This window comes from Muscardinus avellanarius (genome assembly GCF_963383645.1).
Source record: "Muscardinus avellanarius genome assembly, chromosome: 3".
Lineage (NCBI taxonomy): Eukaryota > Metazoa > Chordata > Mammalia > Rodentia > Gliridae > Muscardinus > Muscardinus avellanarius.
In genome coordinates, this window is record NC_137788.1 from 81408817 (window position 1) to 81434188 (window position 25372).

The 25372-nt window shown below is 38.6% G+C and overlaps 1 protein-coding gene across 5 annotated transcripts; it reads left to right on the forward strand.

Moving 5' to 3' along the window:
* Positions 1-1720: 1720 nt before the first annotated feature.
* Positions 1721-25148, forward strand: CDC7 (cell division cycle 7; the record flags this gene model as incomplete). Of its 5 annotated transcripts, XM_080693080.1 has the most annotated exons (11): positions 1721-1838; positions 10775-10858; positions 11164-11299; positions 11831-11924; positions 12008-12150; positions 13904-14153; positions 14808-14903; positions 15730-15905; positions 17114-17196; positions 20221-20370; positions 24754-25148. In XM_080693080.1, the coding sequence occupies 11 exons, from the start codon at positions 1721-1723 to the stop codon at positions 25146-25148; spliced, it is 1725 nt and encodes a 574-aa protein (XP_080549206.1). The 5 variants fall into 5 exon arrangements, with proteins under 5 accessions (XP_080549206.1, XP_080549209.1, XP_080549207.1 ...); XM_080693083.1 differs by lacking the exon at positions 20221-20370 and having other exon boundaries at positions 1724-1838; XM_080693081.1 differs by lacking the exon at positions 14808-14903 and having other exon boundaries at positions 1724-1838.
* Between the last annotated feature and the right edge of the window lie 224 nt (positions 25149-25372).

Consider the following 25372-nt stretch of genomic DNA (forward strand, 5'->3'; position numbering starts at 1 on the left):
CACGCTTGTAATCCCAGTACTTGGGAGGCTGAGACAGGAGGTTTGCAGGTTTGAGGCCAGCCTTAGCAACTTAGTGAGACCCTGTTTCCAAAATAAAATATAAAATAGGTGTGGGGGTGTAGTCCAGATGTAGAAGGATCCTAAGTCCCATCTTCAGTACCAATAAATAAATAAATAAATAAATAGTTGGGTGTGGTGGCGTACCCTTGTAATCCTAGCATTCGGGAAGCTGAGACCAGAGGATCATGGTTCGCCGGCATCAGCTACTTAGTGAGGTCCTTTGCAACTCAGTGAGACCCTGTTTAAAAAAAAAAAAAAAAATAGGGCTGAAGATGTAGCTTGGAGGTAGAATGCCTCTAGGTTCCATCCCCAGTACCGAAAAAATACATAAAAATTAAAACACTTCCCATCGTACTTTTGTTCACCACTGAGAAGCAGGTCTACCTCATAGCTCAGTATATACTGCCTAACAATATCACCCTGCTCAGTCAACAGTAAAACAGCCAGAAAAAAACCAGCAATTACATTTTTTTGTTTGTTTTTACTGAATGCGGCACTCAACGAAAAGTACCGAAAGCCAAGAAAGTGCCTTTTATCCATCATGGTGGGTGCAATATCTTGAACATAGGGAGTGACAAAGCGCCAAGACCTGAGGCTTTTCTTTGCCTGGGTTATCTCTTTTCCCCTAAATACTGCTGGACCCTTAACCCTGCGGTTTATCTTTCGGTAAAGGGCGACCCCGAGCTTTACGGAGACCCTTCCTCCTACCCGCCCTAGAGGAGGCCAGGCAAGGCTCCTGCGCCTGCGCCCCGAGCGGAGTCTGCGGCGCCGGCGGCTTCCTAGTGCGCATGAGCAGTTCGAAGCAGCGAGGCGGGAAGTATTGCGCAGACGCGTCCCGCCAACGCGCTGGGCGGGGAGCCCTTGGAGGCGGTGTCCTAGGCATCTGGGGAGCCGTAGAAGTTGTACTCCCTTAAACGTGAGTTACCCACGGTTTGTTCCATGTCTCGGGATTGCCAGGGATTAGGAATGAATTCTAGATCATTACTTCGGTTTGGGCGCAGTGCAGTGCCCCCCTTTCCCCCCACTTAGGTTCCCTCCGACCTGCGGCGGGAAAGTCGTGCGCCTGCGCACTAAGCGTCCCGCGCGGTCTCGAGTCGGGAGGAAGGTCCATTCCCGCGGGATGCTCTCCCAGAGGAAACCCATTCATTCTCTTCCTCCGCACGGCGGTTGTGGCCTGTATTGTATGAATTCTCTACCCAATTTCCTGGTTCCCCCTTTTAATGGGTAAACGGCTTTTTCCTCATTCCTTTTCCTCTAGTCAAACTGCCTACCCCCACCCCCTTTCGCACCTTCCACCCGGCTTGGGCCCAGGCTGGGCTCCTCAGCTGTCCCTAACCCCTTTCCACCACTGCCAGCTGCTGCTGAGACTCCCCGGATTGGGAAATCATCCCTTGAGCCCCCTGCTGGTAGTTTTGGAAGGTGAAAATAAGAAGTGCACAGAAGTTCCTTATAAGTGGCCCTAGTTTCCCTTACTTTGGAGATTTGAACATCTGGTGCGTTTTTTAAGTGTTTGCTCCTTTGAGGGCAGGGGCATTGTTTAGTATTTGGTTCAGTGAGTGATTTCAACATACCTTTTCCAGGATTCTCACTTTCACAGCTGCTTTGCTGCCCCTGTGGATATGACCCCTGAGCTGACATTTTGCATCCCAGTTATTCTGTGATGATGGAGGCATCTTTGGGGATTCAGATGGATGAGCCAATGGCTTTTTCTCCCCTGCGTGACCGGTTTCAGGCCGATGACTCTTCAAAAAAATATGAGCATAATTTTAAACTTCCAGGTATGTGTTTAATCCCATACATGTACAGTTCTAAAGATGCACAGGCAGCCATTCTGTATTTTCAATTGCTTTTCAAAAAATAACATTGAATTTTAAAGGGTCTGTATATATAGAGCAATTGACAAATTGATAGGATCCAGATTAGAATTGGATTGCATTTTATGAGGATCATAGTCTATAACCATGTCATTTTTATGGTTGAAGTAGCTGAGGTCTGTTAGTGACTAAGAAAACAAACGTTTGTTGATGCATTAGAATTTCTCTTCCACATCTGCTCTTATCTCTCAACATACTGCATTAAGCTTGGTTTTAGAAATTGACACTGGGGGGATCTTTACCTAAGTATCCAAAAGCAGAATTCACTGACAGAAGTGAATGAAATGTTTGTAACAGTGAGAAAGCACCGAACCTCAGTGTATTTCACAAAGTGTTTAACAATAACCCAAACTTTGGGTTGAGAGAAAGATGAAACAATACCAAATCCTCAGTTGAGCATGGTGGCACACGCCTATGATTCCAGTACTTGGGAGGCAGGGAAAGGAGAATCGCGGGCTAAAGAACAGCCGGAGCAAGGGGGGAGACTCCCAGCAACCACTGAGACCCTGATTCAAAACAAAAGATAAAAAAGATTGTGAGAATAGCTCGCAGGTGGAATGCCCTGGGTTCAGTTTGCGGCACCACAAACACAAAACCAAACAATGCCAGATCTTAGACACTAAAATGTGTACCTTTGTTCCTGCTCTAAGCATAATGCCTAGGACATAGTGAGCATTAAATAAGTGAATAAATAAGCCGGGCGTGGTGGCGCACGCTTGTAATCCCCGCGCTTGGGAGGCTGAGACAGGAGGATCGCGCAGGTTCAAAGCCAGCCTCAGCTACTTAGTGAGGCTCTCGGCAACTTAGTGAGACCCTGTTTCCAAATAAAATATAAAACAGGGCTGGGAGTATAGCCCGGAGGTAGAAGGCCCCGGGTTCCACCCCCGGTACCACCAAAAAAAAAAAAAAAAGTGAATAAATAAATGTCTATGTGTCTGTCTGTCTGTCTCTCTTTAGTGAGGTGCTCAGCAACCTAGTGAGACTCCATCTCAAAATAAAAAGGGCTGGGGGTGTAGCTTGGAGGTAGAATGCCCCTGGGTTTAATCCCCAGTACCACAAAATAAATATTTTTCCCCAAAAAAGTGGGTAAATATTCTTTTCTAGAATTGTCTTAAGCAAATTTAGTGCTTATCTAAAATTTAATCATTCTGACCTGGGTTCAATTTACTGATACATACTTAATGTATGTATACTACAAAAGACTTTTTAACCCACCCATAAAAAATGCAACATCACATACTTTTGCTTTCTGACTAAAACCAAACTTACTTTGATATCAAAATAAGTACCCTGAGTGTCCCTATTCTGGGTGATGAAAGTCACTGTTACTTCGATTACCTACACTTAAGAGTTGTCTTCCACTTAAGCTTTGTATTTTTTCTCCTCTATCGAGTCACCCAACTTTTATCTTCTCTTAAATATATATGGCATTGACTTTCTCCATTCCCATTTCTATCACATTCATTCCTTTACGCTGTGTTCTTGAATTGCAGTGAAGTTAGTTTGTTTGTTTGTTTGTTTTGCAGTACTGGGGATGGAACCCAGAGGCATTGTATCTCCGCACTACACCTCCAACTACCCTACTGTTAAGTCTTTTAGTTTTGAAACAGGGTCTCACTGAGTTGCGAAGGGCCTCGCTAAGTAGCTGAGGTTGCCGGCGATCCTCTGGTCTCTGCCTCCCGAATGCTGGGATTGCAAGCTTGTGCCACCACACTCAGCTGAAATTTCTTATTTAAACTGTTTCTATTTCTCTTCTTTCTCCAGTTCATCTTGTATACTGCCACTAGATTAATCTTAAAATCTCACTTTTATTACTCTTATCCCTTTTCCCTTTAGTTTTTTATCAGTCATTAGACACATACTGCATGACATAGTCATTGTATTACTTTTGTATTGTTTAGCACTCTGTCTTTTGAGTTCAGCTTCTGATGTATGTTGTACATTAAGTGGTCTGTGTGAACGAATGAATTTGATTTTTTTCCAGCATCGTGTTAGGAGAACAGCTCTTCTAATATTCCAAAAATCTGCTGGGAAATAAACATGGGTGCATTTTATTTCATATTTCAAAAGTTTTGTAGCCTTTACATAACCTAACATTCAACAGGGTTATAAGTAGTGCCTATGATAACTTTTTTAAAACATGCTGAAACTACCCATATGGTTCTTTTTTTATATGACCCTTAATAAAAGCTAGGGTTATTTTAAAAAAAAACACATAACTTCAATAAAGAGTAAAACTGATGAGGTCCAGGCACATAAATGTCTCTTGATCTAATTGGAAAAGTAAGTGAAACTAGTTCATGTGAGTGTTTGTTTCGTGCTTGCCTGGACCGCATCAGTTTGACTCCTTATTGAAGTTATGTTTCTGATTGGGATAGTGGGACTTTTTATATATATTTGCATTCTCAGGAGTAAATAGTTCCAGCCCATAGTAGGTGCTTGAAAATAATTGAATGAAATATTTTATGCAAGGATATAAAGTCAAATACTTAGTGTAATGGATAAATGGAAAAGCTCTTTGTTTTGGGATATTTGTCAGATTTTTATATCTTTTCTGATAAAAAAATACACATGCTAGGCAAGAGCTTTTATTACAGAGGTATCTTCCCAGCTTCTCTGGTCTCCATTTTTTATGCTTAATACAGGTCTTGAACATTTCTTGTCTACTACCATAAAACGCTACCACTGCCACAAAACAAGGAATAGCAAAGCAGTCATTGAGACTAGAAGAGAAGAGGTGATGGGAAGAGTGAAGTTGGAAAGAGATGGGAAGAGACAGAGTTGCTTTTTGGCTTTTATATGGAGTGAGATATTACACTCGATTACACTATTAAGACACTATTACAGTCTTAAAATCTCAAAGACGCCTAGACCCTCATGTATAAAGTATGGGCACTAAGGCTTTTATTTATTTTTTTTTAGCAGTTTGTGGACTTGCCAGGGTCTTTCCCCAACCTCAAAGTCAGTATTCATTTGTCTCTATCTTTTCTAGCATTTTCAAGCTTTTGACATGAATGTGCTCTTTTGCTTCTTACTGTCATCTCCCACTTTAGAATTTGAGTATATTGTATTTATTTTCATTGTTAGAAGTTTTTCTGTTGTTTCAAAATGTCAAAGTTGTTCTTTAGTGACAGAAAATTTTAATAGAAAACATATTTTGAGTTTTGTCGGACAAATGAGTGCATAGAAGTACAAGAGTCATTCATGTGACTTATGCATTACAGCATTTTCTTATTATGTATATTTTCTTTTCTTGTGATTTCAACAGGTAACTATTTTCTCTGCTACTAACTGCCAGCTCTTGTTTATGCAAAGAGAAGTTCCAAAATGTGGAACTTATGGGAAAAACAGACTACTGTAGTTGGAAGGCAAAGTTTTTCTGCTCCAGCCCCTTTGTGTTTTTGTTGTTGTTGTTGTTTGTTTTTGTTTTGTGATACTAGAGATGAAACCCAGGGGCATTGTACCTCTGAGCTATACCCCTAGCCCTATTTTTTTTTTAGTTTGTTAGTTAGTTTGTTTGTTTATTTATTTATTTATTTATTGTGATACTGGGGTTCCTGGAAACCCTTCTACCTCCGGACTATCCTCCCAGACCTATTTTATTTTTTTATTTGGAAACAGGGTCTCTTAAGCCAGTGAGGCTGGCTTCAGACCTGTGTGATCCTCCTGTCTCCGCCTCCCAAGCTCCAGGATTATAAGCGTGAGCCACCACGCCCGGCAGTATTTTTATTTTTTGAAATAGGGTCTCACTGAGTTGCAAAGTGCCTCACTAAGTAGCTGAGGCTATCCGGGAATCATGATCCTCTGGTCTCTGCCTCCCTAATGTTGAGATTAAAAGCCTCAGCCTCCAACCCCTTTGTTTTGAAGGACTAGTGTTTTGAGGACTAGTGTGGTTTTTGACTCTTTATATTCTAGGCTTCCTCTATCTCAGCACTGTCCAATAGAATGTTCTGTGATAATAGAAATATTGCCATACTGTCACATGTGCTAGTATATCTGAGGGAAATAATGTTTAATTGTATGCAATTTTGATTTAAATGCCACATGAAACTAGTGGACAACGTGACTGTATCATCTTACTACAAGGCTGACAATATTATTAATCACAGAACAAAATGTGCATTTGAATAGATTGACTACTTGGATATATTTATTAATAAAATAGCCACAAACACTTGAAATGCTTAGCAGTACAATTATTTCAGAGTTCTTACAACACGTAATCATACTGTAAGATGTACTATTTTGTGTACTCTCCAGAAATGCTGTCAGTCATACTGTAATACAGTGTTCCTTTATCACCTAGAAACATTTTTATTTTATACTTATCAAAAGAATGCTTTTAGACCTAATTAGTTAAGTAACTGTGCAATTGGTACTTAAAATATTTTCTATACATTCATGATACAGAATTTCTTTGAAGAATCCACTAAAAATATAAGGCCTTTGTTAAATGGGCCATTAAGAAGAGCTCAATTAAGCCGGGTGTGGTGGCCCACACTTGTAATCTCAATACGTGGGAGGCTGAGACAGGAGGATTGCAGGTTCTCAGCCAGCCTCAGCTACTTAGTGAGGCGCTTCCGCAACTTACTGAGACCCTATTTCAAAATAAAGAAAAAATAGGGCTGGGGGTGTAGCTTGGAGGTAGAAGGCCCCAGGGTTCGTTCCCCAGTTCCGCAAAACAAACAAAAACTCAGTTATATGGAATTTGCCTATATTTGATTGTTTTATCACTTCTGGCCTCACAATCATTTGACTCTTAAAGGGTTAAATGAATACTCTGATTTTCTCTAATTCATTGACACCTATTCTGTAAAATTTGATGCTGGCTGGCAATTATAAGATGCATCCCAATTCCAGAGTTAAAACTATGTCTTAGAATCAAAGAAATGTAATATCAAATGGAACATACCATTTTACTACCCATTCACGGTGCCTTTCCTCTGACACTGGAATTTGAAGCTGGTTAGAATTGACACTCATTAGGAAAGATTATAATTTACTATGGCAACCTTGACTGCTAGAAAGCCAGATTTTCCCCGCAGGCACTGGTTGTGGCTTCCAGAGTAAAGTAGTGTAGGGTGACTTTAAACTTTTGCTTTTTTTCCCCCCTAAAGTTATCCCTGGATGCCTATAATGATAGTAATGATTCATTTATTTGACAAATGTGCCAGGCACTGTTCTAACTAGGGACTTGCAGTGAATTATACAAACAGGGAGCTTATGCTGATACAGCTTTTATTCTAGTGGGAGGAGGCAGACAGCAAACAAACAGGACAATTTTATAGTGGATTAGTACTGAGAAGACAACAAACAGGGTAATGTGAGTAATGGGAGGAATGCTAATTTAAATAAGATGTCAAAGGGGACTATGACAATTGAGCTAGCCTATGAAGTAAGAGGAATATTTCTTTATTCTGTCCTTCCAGTACTAGAGATTGCGCCCAGGGCCTCATGCATGCTAAGCATGCCCTCCTTCATTGATCTGCTTCCCCAGCCTTCCAGAAAAGATAGTTTCAAGCAGAGGAACTAATAAGAACAAAAGCCTAAAAAATAATGTTAATAGCAATAACTACAACAATATAAGAATTATCACTGTTATTTAATATTTATTGTGTGCCAGGCAATGAGTAAAAAGCTTTGTGTGTAGCCGGGAATGGTGGCACATGCTTGTAATCCCAGCATTTGGGAGGCTGAGACTGGAGGATCGTGGCTCACGGACAGCCACAGCTACTTAGGCCCTCCGCAACTCAGTGAGACCCTGTTTCAAAATAAAGAATAAAAAATTGGGCAGGGGGTATAGCTCGGAGGTCAAATAACTCTGGATTCCATCCCCAGACCCACCAAAAAAACCCTCAAAACTGTTTGTGTGTGTGTGCATGTGTGTGTGTGTGTGTGTGTGTCTGTGTGTGTGTGAATTTTATTTATTTATTTATTTATTTATTTATTTATTTATTTATTTATTTATTTATTTATTTTTGGTGGTACTGGGGTTCCTGGAAGCCCTTCTACCTCTAGGCTACACTCCCAGACCTATTTTATATTTTTGAAACGGTCTCTTATGCCAGCGCGGCTGGCTTCGAACCTGTGTGATCCTCCTGTCTCTGCCTCCCAAGCGCAGGGATTACAAGTGTCACCACGCCTGGCTGTGAATTTCATTTAATCTCTCAATCTGTGTGGCATGAACACTATTTGCCCCTTTCTTGTAGATGAGGAAACTAGGACTGGGACTGTAACTCGGTGGTAGACCACTTGCCCAGGATGTATAAGACCTAGGTTCCTTCTCTAGTACCCTCAAAATCAATAAATAAATACACAAACACAAATGGATGGGACAGCTAAGGTTCACAGAGGCAAACTGCTCTAGCATGTGCATACTGGCATTCTGTGGGGCCAGAATTCTGACTTAAGTCCCCATCTCCTTACTGGTATATGTAACTGCTATTGAAATCCTTGAAAGTTCTCCAGTCCATCTATGATATAGAAGGGAAGGTGAGGGCAACCCAGGTGATCTTGGCCTCTTATTTGGCTTCCGGCTCTTAATGTTCCTCTTCCTCCTCAAGGCCTTACTGTAATTTTTTTTTTCTGCTTAAAAACTTTACATGGCTGGGCTTGGTGGCACACACTTGTAATGTATCCCACCCTAACCACTCATGCCTTTTTCTTTTTCAATGTCTTTACATATATAGTTCCTTCTTCCTAAAAAGTTTTCTTCTTTTGCTTCTTGGTAAATGCTTCAGTACACAACCTAGCTGTCACCGGAAGCTTCCTGGCACCTTCAGAAGTATGTGTCCCACGCCACACCTTCTACTTGTGTATTCCTTTCTGACAGTTATCAGAGTTGTAATATCTGTCCCTTCTACTTGACTACACTCCTATAGAGCAGCAGTTACTTTCACTTTTTGTGTGTGTGTGTGTGTGTTAATGGGGGTGGATCCCAGGGACTTTCCTACCTCCGGGCTATACTTCCAGACTATTTTATACTTTATTTGGAAACAGGGTCTCACTAAGTAGCTGAGGCTGGCTTTGAACCTGTGCAGTCCTCCTGTCTCAGCCTTCTGTGTTTTTTTAAACATCCCACGTTTTGAACTACTAAGACCGTAATAATATTACTAATTATAATAGTATTTCTTCCCTCTCCTTCCAGAAAGAATGAAAGTACAAATAATGAATAGTCTTATTTTAATGTATTATCTCATTAAAGTGTCTTAAGCACATTCATTTTTAAAATAGACCCATTGCTGCTGGGTGAGGTGGTATACCCTCGTAATCTCAGAACTTGGGAGGCTGAAACAGGAGGATGGTAGGTTTGTAGCCAGCTTCAGTTATGTAAGTGAGACCCTTTACAATTTAGAGAGACCCTGTTTCAAGATAAAAAGAATAAAAAATGAGGCTGGGGATGTAGCTTGGAGGTAGAATGCCCTTGGGTTCAGTGCCCAGTACCACACACACAAAAAAAAATTGTGACCAATTTTTCAAGTCATACTATAGACATCAGCAATATCTCTGAAATGGTGTAAATGATTTAAATTCTCAGAATAGAATTTTCATGCCTCAAAAAATCAAGATATTAATTTATGCTGGGTGTGGTGGCATACAATACTTGGGAGGCTGAGACAGGAGGATTGCAGGTTTGAAGCCAGCCTCAGCAACTTAGGCCCTCAGAAACTTAGCAAGACCCTGTTTCAAAATAAAATAGGGCCTGGGTTTAATCCTTAATAACACACACACACACACACACACACACACACACACACACACACATTTGTGTTTCAAAGTGCTTTGGAAATGTCTCAAACTCATAAATTCTACGGAATAATATTATGATAGCTTAAAAGTAACTGATGCATGGCTTAGAATAAAATCTGAACATTCTTACATAGTTCTTTTTTGTACTCAATATCAGGTTTCTGTTGTCTCCATTTACTTTAGTCATATATGTTTTTATAAAGAACTTACATTTATTTAAAAAGAGTATTTTTTTGCTGCCCAAAATAGAGGATACGATAGGTATTTGAGACAGATTTCTAAAAAAATGTTTTTAATGGTTTTTAACTGTGAATATTCAATCCATAAAACTTTTCCAAGCCTTATAAGGTTTTGTATCTTTGAGGAAGGAAATCGTTTTCAGGAACATTGCTGCTGAGTGTGGTGGCACAAGCTTGTAATCCCAGCATTTGGGAGGCCGAGGCAAGAGGATCGTGGTTCGCGGACAGCCTCAGCTACTTAGGCTCTTTGCCACTCAGTCAGACCCTGTTTTAAAATAAAAACTAGGGCTGAGGGTGTAGCTTGGAGGTAGAATGCCCCTGGGTTCCATCCGCAGCACCGCAGCAAAACAAAACAAAGAGCATTGCCTTGTATCCTTGTTATGCCATCTAGTGATCACAGCAGAAATTGTTTACTCACTCACTTTAGGGGGCGGGGTGCTTCTTGTTTAGTGTTTTGTTATATTGGCTGAGCTCATCCTGGGCTCAAGTGATCCTGCCTTAGCCACCCAAGTACCGGGGACTTGATGTATATACTACTGTGTTCAGCTTTAGTTATTTTTTTAAAATTTAGCTTCATTTAAAAGCCAAATGTTCAATAACAGTAGTCATTAATATGTAATTATAGTGTAGTCGGAACATGGTATGTGCAAATCTGGGACTATCATTTTTGTATGTGAATTAAAATAAGTCTATGTATATGATCCCAGCATAATGGAATTTCAATTATAATTTTGAGATTTATCAAAACTTTGTGATTAACTTACGTTTTAGAATTTATTTCATTGAGTTGACTTAAAAATTATAAAATATTTCTCATTGATTGTAACTATAAATTCTTGGTTTTTTTCATAGGGGTTAAAAAAGATATTGAGAAGCTTTATGAAGCTGTGCCTCAGCTTGGTAATGTGTTTAAAATTAAGGACAAAATCGGAGAAGGTAACTTAGAGATATATTTTATTATCTTTTTAAGTTTTTGTTCCATTCTGTTTTCTTGCATAATCTTCATCCTAATTATTATTTTTTGTTAAACATCCCACTTTTTGAACTACTAAGACCATAATAATATTACTAATTATAATAGCAGTTTTTCTTCCCTCTCCTTCCAGAAAGGATAAAAGTATAAATAATGAATAGTCCTATTTTAATGTATTATCTCATTAAACATAATTTATTTTAAGTTTTATTAACATTTTTAAAAACCAGGTATTGAAAAATCTTACATTGAAAAAATTATTTTTCAGGCACTTTCAGTTCTGTTTATTTGGCCACAGCACAGTTACAAGTAGGATCTGAGGAGAAAATTGCTCTAAAACACTTAATTCCAACAAGTCATCCCATAAGAATTGCAGCTGAACTGCAGTGTCTAACAGAGGCTGGGTAGGCAATTTAAAGTTATTTTAATTGAGCTGCTGCATATAATTTATACTATTTTAAAGTAGGTACCTAACAAATGAGATTTTTATAAATTAAACATATTTTCAGTCAATTATTTGCAGTTGCTAGTACTTTGTCTCTTAACTTGCTGTGATTATATTTATAGTCATTCTTTTTTGTGTATGGTACTACTAGGATTATCGGCATATGCCACCATGCCCAGCTCCTTGCTATTAATTTTTTAAAGTTATTATCTACTAAGTCTCATTAATTCATTCTTGTTCATATTTGCCTTTCCTTATCATTCTGACCCTTCTCCAGTTAAGAGTATAATTATCTCATATTTGAATTATAGTAACCTCATAACTAATGCTATGTTTCTTTTAAAAGAAAAATTTATCTTTTGTATACGCAGTGTGATGATTAAGTCAGTATTTAGCAATATGTATACATTGATAATTACATTTTTAAAAAGAGGCATAAAGTTCAAGTTTAATTTACCTTTCCTCTAAGTTTTATTTTTTTCTTTACTAGGGGGCAAGATAATGTCATGGGAGTTAAATACTGCTTTAGGAAAAATGATCATGTGGTTATTGCTATGCCATATCTAGAACACGAGTCCTTTTTGGTAGGTTTTAATATTCTTGAATTTTTGTTAACTAAGTAGTTAATTGAAAATAATTTATGACCTAATTTATAAATTTATTTTAGGACATTTTGAATTCTCTCTCCTTTCAAGAAGTACGGGAATATATGTTTAATCTGTTCAAAGCTTTGAAACGCATTCATCATTTTGGTATTGTTCACCGTGATGTTAAGCCCAGCAATTTTTTATATAATAGGCGCCTGAAAAAGTAAGTATGAAGACTGTTTATCAATTAGACCAGTAACAAATACACTATGGCATATTAGTACCATGCAATATGCAGTTGTTCGATGCACACCTGTAATCCCAATACTTGGGAGGCCAAGACAGGCATTTTGCAGGTTTTAGAACAACATGTGCAATTTAACAAGACTGTTTCAAACTAAAAAATAAAACAGGATTGGAGCTGTAGCTCAGAGGTAGAACACCCCTGGACTTAAACCCTAGTACCACACACAAAGAGGAATAAGGTAGAACTATATGCACTGGTGTGGGCCAATATTGAGTCAAAAATGTGAGAGAGAGAAGGAGAGAAAGTGTGTGTGTGTTTGTAATTAGACTAATTAACTAGCTCTGTGGATGGGATTTGGCTTGTCAGTGTGAAGGAATGTATCATTTTTCTCCTTCTATACTTGTGTATTTTAACAATGGGAAGATATTAACATATAATAGAATTTTAAATTTATTTAAAAGAAAATTAAGTATGAAGAATTCCCAGAAAATGTATACACTTAAGTGAATTGTGCTGTGAAATTTGTTTCTTAGACATAGAACATGTTGCAACAGCTGTGTACGATTATTTCTGGTTAAAGTTTCTATTGTGGTCGCCGGGCATGGTGGTGCACGCTTGTAATCCCTGCGCTTGGGAGGAGAAGACAGGAGGATCGTGCAGGTTCAAAACCAGCCATGCTGGCTTAAGGGAGACCCTGTTTCCGAATAATAAAAGTATAAAATAGATCTGGGAGTGTAGCCCAGAAGTAGAAGGGTTTCCAGGAACCCCAGTGCCACCAAAATATATATATATATATTTCTATTGTGGTTGAGGAAAGGAAATACAGCAAAAAAAGTAAAATTACTCTAGTAAAGCAGTGTACATCTATGTGCTATGGATGGTGCACAAATGTAATCCTAGTTCTTGGGAGGCTGAGATGAGAGGATTGCAGGATAAAGGGTAGCCTCAGCAACTTAGTGAGGCCCTTTGCAACTTAATGAGACCCTGTTTCAAGATAAAAAATAAAATAGGACTGGAGGTGTAGCTCAGAGGTGGAATGCCCCTGGGTTCAATCCCCAGCACCACAAAAAAGAAAAGAAATAAGCACTTAGCTAAACGAGACCTAGAATTTAGTGCTTCTTGACTTTACAGGTGCCCCTTACCTCTTGGCTTTATGTTTCTGTTGTAGTAAATGAGGTAATTGGATACATGATAGCCAGTTTCCTGTTTCAGCACCAGAGTTTTCATGTGTCTTTTTATGATTATATACATAGAAGTATTACAAATTTATAAATGACTTAAGTACTGCTAGTAAGCAATAGAGCATATTGAATGTGGTAGATTAAAAGGATAATCCTTTCTTGGGCTTTTATAGCTTCGGGTTTTCTCTTTAGTGTCCTTAAATTTGTTAAATTAGAAATTCCCTGCTACGAAGCTTTCTCTGCCACTATTAAAGAACAAAGCAAATTACATCATGCATTCCTCTCGTGCCTTGTCAGCATAGGCTGTGGCGAAAAGGAGAAAAGAATGGTTGGTTGGTTGAGGGAACCATCTTTCCTTAACTTTCAGTCTTTGCTATTAAATCCTTACTGTGTCTAGAAAATTTATTTTTCTTTTCTGTTTTCAGGAGTATTCTTAATTCTTAATTGCTTTTTAAAAGAATTACATAGGGGTATGGCTTGAGAATATTCCAGTTATACTAAGTTTTAATTATTAAAAAGAAGTGAAAATGCTTAATTTTGTTTTTTAGGTATGCCTTGGTAGACTTTGGTTTGGCCCAAGGAACTCATGATACAAAAATAGAGCTTCTCAAATTTGTCCAGTCTGAAGCTCAGCAGGAAAGCTGTTCACGAAACAAAGCTCACGTGAGCACTGAAAACAAGATTTCACTGAGTGGCTCAGCACCTAAGGAGCCGGATCTGCGGTCTGCCACAAAAACTTCTGTCAAAAGACCCTACGCCAATGCACAAATTCAGATCAAACAAGGAAAAGATGGAAAGGTTTTACTTTTTATATTTTTAAAGCACTAGCACTGTTTGAGAAGTGTATTCTTTTATCCAACAGGGGGAGATATAGTACTAAGATAGTACCTGTAATTAGAAAGCTTTATTTTTTTGTTATATGTATTCAATGGATTTGATTTTTCTCTAAGGTTTGTACTGAATCATTTTACTTACTGTTTCAAAACTAAATTTTTTTACATTGCCAATTTATAGTATCTTTTAATTATAATACAATTATGTATTATAAAATTAATTTACATGATGGAAATGGACAGATTTTCTGTGCATGTTATAACATGCAGATTTATTGTCCCTTTTTTTCCCCCCAAAAGGCCTTAGTTATAGTGGAAAAATTCTGACGTGTCTATCTCCATTTTAGCTGCACAGTAAAATGTAGCATCCATGCAGGTGGTTTTTGGAAATTGTTTTAGCTGTGTATTTATGGACTCGGCTAACATTGTCTGGGTGTTAATAGTCCTGTATAGACTATTTTCTCCTTCCACAGAAGTGTTTGGGTGCCTTGAGAATGTCTTGGATGCAGCTGTTTTTATTTCATGTCACTCAACTCTTTCAAAACTATGGCAGAGTACAGCTGGCAGAAAGTGTTTACAGATATAATCCTTATTTTCCTTGTTTTTGTTGGTATTGTAGGAGGGATCTGTAGGCCTTTCTGTCCAGCGCTCTGTTTTTGGAGAAAGAAATTTCAATATACACAGCTCCATTTCACATGAGAGCCCTGCAGTGAAAGTAAGTAATGTAGCTTAATAGCACAATGGTCAGTCAGTCGTACACTGAAGAGAATTTAGGTAATGACTAGATTAGCATTTATTAAGTAGAGTTTGGATTTGGCAGAAGATACTGCTTTGAGCACTTAGTCAAATTTTTTTCTTTTCTCCAATTTTTTTCTGAACTTCTCTGATAGAATTTTTTATTTTTGGTAATTTATTGTTCTTTCTCTATAGGAACATTTCAGACGTTAAGGCTTTTTCTGTCTCCATTTCTAGAATGTGACCTCCTAACCTAACACAGTTATGACACATAGTTGATAGTGTAAAGGTTTTGTAAAGTTAACAAAATTGTCTTCAGTGTTAGATGATTTTAAATTGACTTGTGATATGTTGTGACAGAATGCTTGAGGAACGAATTAAAACTCTGATTTTAACCAATATAATTGTGCGGTTTGCAGTTCTAAATGGAGTTAAACACTATAACACAACTCTTAGATTTGTAATGTACCAGGGAAAGTTTTGATGAAGTTTAAGTCCAATGTTTACCAAACTTATTAGTAAATTTTAATATAAGCTTATTCAACAGAAAAGGAACTTAAACATTTTAGTGGGCTTCTGTTTATTTATAATCCAAGTGGCACATTCAGCAGTTTTAAAGGTTGTCCTTGAGCCAGAGACGTGGGTCAGTGGTAAAGCGCTTTCTCAGCGTGCACAAAGCCCTCAGTTTGACCCCAGCACTGCAAAAAAGCAAAATGTTATGTTCTGCTATTGCTTTTTGCCGTACTAGCATTTGTAGGCATCATGTTAAATGTCATGAAAATAGAAAATATGATTTTCTTTTATAGCTTGTAAAGCAGTCAAAGACTGTGGATGTAATATCGAGAAAGTTAGCAAAAAAGAAGACTGTCTCTACAAAAGTTGTGAATAGCGGTGTGATAAAGAAAACTGCCAGTTCTTGCCCCACCAGCCTGACCTGCGACTGCTATGCAACAGACAAAGTTTGCACTATTTGCCTTTCGAGGTAATGTGTTTCGTGGTGCTATAAAGTCTCCAGCATGCTGCCAGACCAGATTAGAAATCGCATTTAATCTTAGTGGGCAGTCGATTTTGTGAGTGAGAGAGAATAACACAGGTCTGTGAACTAACTACACAGGCATTGATGTAGAGCAGTACCCGGAAGAGCCACATGATCATTGTTACATGTTCATTTGACATGCATATGCTCTTTGGGAAACTTATTTGCTCATATAGACAAATAAGTCGGGTGCAGAGAATGGCTTTCTTAGACACTTGAATTGCACATTTTCCTTGCTAATGTCATCTTTTCTGCTTTCTCTATTCCTGCCTCTCTGGTATAACCAGAACCAAAACTAGAGGTCCTTTATTATTCCCACCTCCAACTCTTTGCCTAATAAATTTCTCCCTTTAAAATTTGGCTTTCATAGCCAGGTGTGGTGATGCATGTCTGTACTCCTAGTACTTGGGAGGCTGGGACAGGAGGATTGCAGGCTCGAGAACAGCCTCAGCAAGTAGTAAGACTCTCATCAACCTAGTGAGATCCTATAAAAAACAGGGTTGAGGGTGTAGCTCAGAGATAGAATGCCCCTGCCTTCCAATCCCTGGTACCACAAAAAAAAGACAGACAGACAACAGACAGACTTGGCTTTTGTAAAGCCACTTCTGGTTAACTTAATAAATGAATAAGTATATCAGTAATTACCCCCAAACAAATGATTTTTTAATACAAATTATTTTTGTGTTTTTCTGTTATGACTTTTATAATCTTTTTGTACTTGAAAATTTCCTTAAGACCTTTCTCAAATGAGACCAGGAAACTTGTGATGGGGGAGGGGGACCAGAAGAGCAAAATTTTAGATGTTCATCACATTTGATTATCATTTGCTTTATAGTAACTTTTGTTAATATTGATGCCAAGACTCTGGGCGTGGTGGCGCATGCTTGTAATCCCTGCGCTTGGGAGGCGGAGACAGGAGTATCGCGCTGGTTCGGAGCCAGCCTCGCTGGCTTAAGAGACCCTGTTTCCAAATTTAAAAAAATATAAAATAGGTCTGGGAGTGTAGCCCGGAGGTAGAAGGGCTTCCAGGAACCCCAGTACCACCACCAAAAAAAAAAAAAAAAATGATGCCAAGGCAAAAAATGCACTATGAATTAAATTTTTTGTACTTTAATAGTTCAACTTTAACTATAGAATCATTTCTTTATCATAAGGCATCAGCAGGTTGCCCCTAGGGCAGGTACACCAGGATTCAGAGCACCAGAGGTCTTGACAAAGTGCCCCAATCAAACCACAGGTATGTTGTACTTGAATTTCAGAACCCAGTTCAAATGGATTGGCCTGGACATGTTTTATGTTCCTTATAACTATTTGTACTCTCCTGCTCTTAATTAAATTATATAAGCAGTTCTAGCCTATTTTGAAATAATGCTTTTCTAATGAAAGTTTCTGATCCTAATGTTACTTTTCCTTCTTTTAACAATTGTTTTATAGAGTATTTACAAAATGCTTTACTCAGAATTTTGTTACCATTATTGTTGTGGGGGAAAAGTGTGTTTAGCAGTTTTGGCTGTCTTTAGATTTGTAGCACTTCATCTCTTAATACCTCAGAAGTTTTCTGTGATATCTGCATAATTGTGTTTGATTAAAATAATTCCTTTTTATTATGAAAACAGTATGATAGCAGGAAAAAGAAAAAAGTTGTTTTTGTTTTTTTGCAGTACCGGGGATGGAACATTTATTTATTTATTTATTTTTGTGGTACTGGGGATGGAACCCTTCTACCTTCAGGCTACACTCCCAGACCTATTTTATATTTTTTATTTGGAAACAGGGTCTCTTAAGCCAGCAAGGCTGGCTTCAAACCTGCGCAATCCTCCTGTCTCTGCCTCCCAAGTGCGGGGATTACAAGCATGTGCCACCACGCCTGGCTAGTCTTTTCATTTTGGAACAGGGTCTCACTGAGATGCAGAGGGCCTCGCTAAGTAGCTGAGGCTGTCTGCGAATCACGATCCTCCCATCTCTGCCTCCCAAATACTGGGATTACAAGTGTGCACCACTATGCCTGGCTAGAAAAAAGGTTTCTAATAATCTTTTGAAAAGTTGTCATGGAGCTGGGCGTGGTAGCACATGCTTGTAATCCCAGTACTTGTGAGGCTGAGACAGGAGGATCGCACAGATTTGAAGTCAGCTCTCAGCAACATAGTGAGACTCTGTTTCCCAATAAAACATAAAATAGGTCTGGGAGTATAGCCGGAAGGTAGAAAGCCCCAGGGTTCCATCCCCAATAACACACACATAAACACACACACACACACACACACACACACACACACACACACACTTGTCATGGAAAAGTTGAAGAGGGACTGTTAGGGAAGGGGGAAGGGAGGGAGGAGGGGAGAAAGAGGGTAGATAATCAAAGTACATTGTATGCTGAATGAAATTGTTAAAATAAAACCCATTATTTTGTACAATTTTATATGTACTAATATTTTAAAATGTCATGGAACTAAAATCCTGGAAGCATTTTGTTGAATAGATACATGAAACTACTATTCACATGGATTATAGGCTTTGGAAAAATGCATTCATGCATTGTATGTGTTTTGTGTTTTAGCAGCCTGGATAGTGCCACCTTGCTCATGGTACAAAAATGAATGAGACCACCTGCTCACACTCTAGTTAGGACACACTCTCAAATGATTATAAAATAGCCCATTGGATAGAGTGATAAGACCTTATACGAGGCATTTAAGGGGTAGCTATTCTAACCCAGAGGGTTATGAGAAGTTCATGGAAGGGATGACCTCTGAGGAAAGACTAAATTGGGGCTGGGATTAACACTGAGGTATGAGCTGAGGAACTCAAGAAACAGCATAGTCGTAACTGTACAAGAACTATGAAAGTTTAGTGTTGCTATATATGATGCAAATTGAGAAATGATTAGAAAGATCCCTGTAAAGAAGCCCACAAGCTCAGGTCACACTCATTAAACATCTTGAACTATATACTTTAGAGAACTATTCAAGGAAAAGACATTTAATACTGTATTCTTGATGGGTCGTTCTGGCAGGTGTACAGAGGGGATAGATTTTGAAGGGTATTCACTTGCAGTGGTTCAGGTGAGAGATGAAAATGTGGCTGAGGGTATTGGTACCGGAATGAAAAGAAAGGTGAAGGCTTGGAAAAGTAGAGGTTCGTAGGCGATTGGATATTGAGTTTGGGTATAGGGTGATGAGGGGAAAAGGCATCCAGGGTCTTTTACAGATTCTAGCTAACTTAGATTTCAGTAACTTAGAGAAGGGTACCTAAAGGAGAGGTAACTAAGATTTATAGGGAAAGGTAAAGTTGGGTTGTGGTATAATTGGTTTAAGATACTTGTGACATGCCTAAGTAGAATGTCTGGAAGAGTAAAAGTTAAGTCTAAAGCTCAGGGAAGGGGCTGGGCTGGAAATAGAATTGAGTAATCATTATACATGTGGGGGTTGAAGTTGTGAGGTGGATGGAAGGATCAGGGAGTGTGTACAGGGGAAGAGGTTAGAACTCTGGGGAACCTCAGCTTGGAGAAAGCATTGAAGGAGTAGGCAAAAGTTCAGATGGAACTAAGAACCGCAAGTGATAAGCAGCCGAGGGAACAGAGAGCAATAACTTGGTATATTAGGAGTTCAGTAAATAAGAGAGAAGATGTCAGTCTCTACAAGAAAAATGATGAGCTCTTAAACATGAAGCTGAGCTGGCTCCTCCCCACCCCACCCCACCCCTGGTGGTGCTGGGCATCAAACCCAGTGCCAAAGCTGAGTTAGGTTTCATCTTCCAGAATTCCAGGGATGAGTTTCTATAGCAGTAGTATTAGCATCTGGCTGAAGAGCACCTTTCAGGGTTTAGTACTTTTCGCTAAATGAAAACATTTCACTGCTCTGGTGTAGTCTTAAGGAGCATCCTTGTTGTTTTTTTTTTTTTTTTCCCCACACAGCTCTTTTTATTTGTTGTACATCTTATAAAAATGTACATTTACTTAAGAGTTTTCTAATGATGAAATATCTTTTTAAACTTACCAACACGTTCAAAAAAGAAAACATTGTATTTTTAGTATATATATTTCATATAATCAGGGAGCCTGATTATATATTGACATCACTAGAGGAACTTTTTAAAAATACCTACTCCAGAACTATTCATTTGAAGGATTGAGCCGAGGCATCTGAATTTTTAAGGCTCCCAAGATGATTTCAATGCACAGGAAAGGTCGAGAACTACTTATGTAGATGATAAAATTATAGATTTGGGATTTATTTTTAAAGTCTGTTTTCTCTTACAGCAATTGACATGTGGTCTGCAGGTGTCATATTCCTTTCTTTGCTTAGTGGACGATATCCATTTTATAAAGCAAGTGATGATTTAACTGCTTTGGCTCAAATTATGACGATTCGGGGATCCAGGGAAACTATCCAGGCTGCTAAAACTTTTGGTAAGCATTTTTATATTATAGAACAGAACAGATGCCTTTGATTATCTCCTACAAATCACTTCATAAATCATTACAAAATTCTCTGCAAATGAACATAATCAGTGTTCATAAAATTACCTGGTCCTGGGAAATTTCCCAATTACTTCAAAATAAGTTGTATTGATTTAGAAAAATAACTTCTCCTCTAAACAGATAATCATTTAATCTCATCAAGCACCAAGTACAAACTACTCCAGTATTTAAAGCTCAATTTTATCATCTTAAATAAAAGAATAAAAAAATTTTAGTTCGCTTTAGTTGTGGCTTGCTTTATTCTACAGATATTTCCAAGCGTTCTACTGGTACTAACAGTGTCCTCTCCATAATTGATTTTAGTCTAATAAGTAAGTAGTTAATTATAATAGAGTATACTGAGGACTACAGGGAGGAAGAGAATAGAAATGCCTGTTAGTAGTGAATAGAACACCCTTTCTGATGGGGTATTATTGTGATATACTAGGCATGGGTCGTCATCTTCTTAGCTATAGAGGTTCTTCTTCAAGACTAGGCTATGCAGTTATTTTATAGAGCACCTGAGAATGATCTCAGCCTTGCTTTGTCCAGCAACCTGAACTCAGATACCCACTTTGTGTTTATTGTCCAAGCAATTATAGTTGATATTTTTTGAGGAGAAGGTATGTTGAGGTCAGCTTGTATCATACAGTATGGAACACCTTACGGACAGAGTTTCAATCAGCCACCTCGGGGTCAGCTTGTATCATACAGTATGGAACACCTTACGGACAGAGTTTCAATCAGCCACCTCAAGAGTAACTGGGCAGATGGCAGCAGGATGGGTGAGTCTTAACGAGGGGTGCGCATCAAAATCACCTGAGAAACTTCAAGAAATACACACATCTGCCCTGCCCTGCGAGAGAGGATTCTAAAAACTTTGATACTTAGGAAGGGTTCAGGCTTGTTAGATTGAAAACCTAAGTGATTTTGACCAAGAACAACTTCTGGTTAAGAACCACTGCAGAAGTGGTTGCCCCTAGCTTAGGCAACACCATGGTCCAATAAGAAAAACTTACTGTGCTTGTTAGGAAAGCTCATAATAAAGGCTTACCAAAAAATATTTCTGTAGCAAAGTCAGTCTACATCTTATACCTACCTTCTACCTTCATAAGAACATTGTATTTGAGGGTAATAGGATGAAATAATGCATACATCAAGGGGAAAGTGACCGTGAATATAAAGCAAGATAGTTATCTTGGAAGCGATACTGCATTGTAATAAACATGAGCATGTTTATATCAACTAGTTAAAATTTTCACCTAGTAATAAATAACTTTAAAAGAAGTTTATGACATGATGTACATTCACAAACATATTGAAATCAATCACTAAGCCAAACATGAGAAGGAAAGAGTGGGGAGGTAATGGGATGCAAATTGGGGAAGGGCTAAATGAGTGATGTGTGCATGTATGCCTCTGTCATCTTGTACCCCATTAAGATGTATAACTACAATGCGCCAATGAAAAATTTTTTTTAAAGTTTATGAACATGGAGTTCCTCAGCCAGTACCAAAACATTTTATTTTTAATTTTTTAATTTTTTTTTTTTTTTTTTGGTGATACTGGGGGTGGAACCCAGAGGCTTTCTACCTCAGGGCTATACTCCCAGACCTTTTTTTTTTTTTTTTTTTTTTTTGGAAACAGGGTCTCACTAAGTTGCCTTGAGCCTCACTAAGTAGCTGAGGCTGGCTTCGAACCCGTGCGATCCTCCTGTCTCAGCCTCCCAAGCGCGGGGATTGCAAGCGTGTGCCACCACGCCCAGCCAAAACATTTTATTGAGCTGGGATCTCTCATTGTTAAAAGTTATACTGAGGGCCAACAGTGGAAGTACAGCATCTACACAAAACTACTCCAGGGCTTTTAATTTACCATTATAGTCAAGTGTGATAGTACACTACACGCCTGTGATCCCAGTACTTGGCAGACTGAGACAGCAAGGTCACAGGTTCAACAGTGGCCTCAGCAACCAAGTGAGTCCCTCAGCTCGTATTTCAAATAAATATTAAAATAAAGCTGGGAAGTAAAATGCCTCTCTGGACTCAACCTCCAGTACCACTCCTCCCCCCCAAAAAAGAAATTTACCATTATAATGCTTGTTCTCTTATTTTTAAAAATAATAGCATTTGTTTTGTATGACTTCCATAGGTATTTCAGTCAGAACGTAATATAACTTTGAGCTAACTACAGAAGACTTGGAATTTCAATGTACATGTGTGTTCCATTTATAACTTAAAGGAGTGACTTGCCTGAGATTGGTAGTGAGAGTACCTTTCCTCCTCTGTGTAGCCTGCCCCATTATCTTCAGCCCTTAGACCTGACCTCAGTGAATTGTGCTGAAAAATTCAAAAGAAAATCTTGAGCTAAAATAACTGACACAGAGTAATCTGCAACCGAATATGCTTTGATTGAATGTACTAGTATAAATTTGTTAGCCCTGAATGTTTTAAATGTACCCTCTCTTTGGCTGCATAGTTTTATTGTATAGCTTGGGAACATGCTATAAATATATACTGGTAGTTGTTTTATGGCTTAAAACAATCTAATAAGGAATAAAACTGTAGGATTATTTTTATCTGGCTAGAATTTCCTAGAAGAAATGGAATGATAAGTTTAAAAGTGAAAGATGATTGACGTGGAAATCCTCACCACATTTAGTTTGTGATAATTTGTTTACTTTATTTCCTTCCTGCCTGGCCTCCACCCTTGTTTTCCTGCCTTATTACACCACTGTAGTAGTGAGATCGGAATATATGTAAACTTTTTACTTACCCAGATTGTTTTGTTGACAATTTGCACGCCTCAGAAAAGGACCTAAATGTTAGGCTTCTCATTACTTAGAGCCACATTTCTTTTTTTTTTTTTTTTTTGGCAGGTCTGGGGATTGAACCCAGAGGCATTTGACCTCCGAGCTACACCCCCTGTCCCATTTTTTAAAAATTCTTTATTCTTTATATTTTTTGAAACAGGGCCTCACTAAGTTCGGAGGGCCTCACTAAGTAGCTGAGCCTGTCCACGAACCGCGATCATCCAGTCTCAGCCTCCCTAATGCTGGGATTACAAGTGTGTGCTACCACGCCCAGCTTCACATTTCTATTTAATAAGGAAACACAAAGTAAAACTAGTATGCAATTGCCTATTTGTGTGTAGAACTTATTTTTACCGTATCTGATAATTAGCTGATGGGAATTATTTTAAAGACGTCTATATTTAAAGAAACTGAGATCTAGTTTGCTTTTTCATTCAGAAATATTATTGGTACTTTATATGTGTCAGGTACAATTGTGAGTCTGCTTTCATAGAACTTACAATGTAATGAGGGAGAAAGGGTAAATATGTACTATCAGAAATGAATGGTATTGAAAAAGGAGGAGAAAGAGAATGATGAGAACTCAGATATTTAGGATAGGTCAACAAGAACAGCATCTCTTAAGAATGTAACATTTGAACAAAAATGTTCAAAGGGATAGTGCCTTTGGTCCAGTCTAATGGGCATTAACTGAGTGCCTACTATTTACCAGGAATTGTTTAGGTTTGGGAGGTTCAGAGAAGAATAAGACATTCCCTGTATTCAAAGAGCTCACAGTCTTAGGTGAGACAGGCATATATTTTATCAGTTATAATATAGAATATCAAAAATAATAATAGAAGCCGGGTGCAGTGGCTCATGCTTGTAATGAATCCCAGCATTCAGGAGGCTGAGACCGGAGGATCGCAGTTCATGGACAGCCTCAGCTACTTAGTGAGGCCCTCTGCAACTCAGTGAGACCCGGTTTCAAAATAAAGAATAAAAAATAGGGCAGGGGGTGTAGCTCAGAGGTTGAATACCCCTGGGTTCCATACCCAGACCCGCAAAAATTAATAATAATAATAATAATAACTCTTCCTAGGATATGACAAATCTATAATGACCAACCTCTGAGCTGATGTTGTATGTAGGAGTGTCCAGGGCAGTCAGGGGTGAGGGGCTGCCTGTGCAGTCAGGAGCCATGATGGTCAATGGCATAGAGGCTTGGAAGTGGAAGGAATGTGGTTGCTACAGCTGGTTAAAGATTACAGAAGGATAAAATGAGGCTGAGGAAGTTGGCAGAATCCACTGGACACTTGCATAGCTGAGGAAGTTGCTGCTTTCTGTTTACCATCTTCCAGTTAATGGTTTGGCCTTCAAATTCAACTCTAGTTAAGATACATTTAAAAAATAGCAAGAGACCCTCTAGGTCATATTCAGTATATATGTATTTGTAAAGCATGTTTCGTAGATTATGCTTCTGATACATTCAAATAATAAAACGTGTGTGTATATATATATATTTTTGCTTGTTTTTCTTATAGGCAAATCGATATTATGTAGCAAAGAAATCCCGGCACAAGACTTGAGGAAACTCTGTGAGAGACTCAGGGGTCAGCCTTCTAACGCTCCCGCATTGACAAGTGACACACAAGGGCGTGCTTCTCCTGATCCAGCCTCTTCAGAGAAGACTGACCAGAAGGCTTCTTACCTTGTCCAGACATCTCGGGCACAGCCCTTAGGGAATTCACCCTATGAAGGGGACAGTCGTGGCTATGGGAATCGTTTCCATGAGTGTCCAGCCAACTTAGAAGGCTGGGGTGAGGTTCCTGATGAAGCTTACGACCTGCTTGATAAACTTCTAGATTTAAATCCAGCCTCAAGGATAACAGCAGAAGAAGCTTTGTTGCATCCATTTTTTAAAGATATGAGCTTGTGATGATGGTTTTTCATTTAATGGTACCTGTTGTGTATTGTGAGATGGAGTGAGAAGAGCCGCTTGCAAAGGCCACAGATTCTTGTTTAGAGACCAGTGCAGGATGAATAATTTATTATAAAATGTTAGTATTTGCTCTGTTGGCAGATTATAAAATACAGGTTAAGATTACTCAAAATGGGAGAGTTCCATGGACCAACAGCATGGTGCTTGAAGTTAGACTCCCC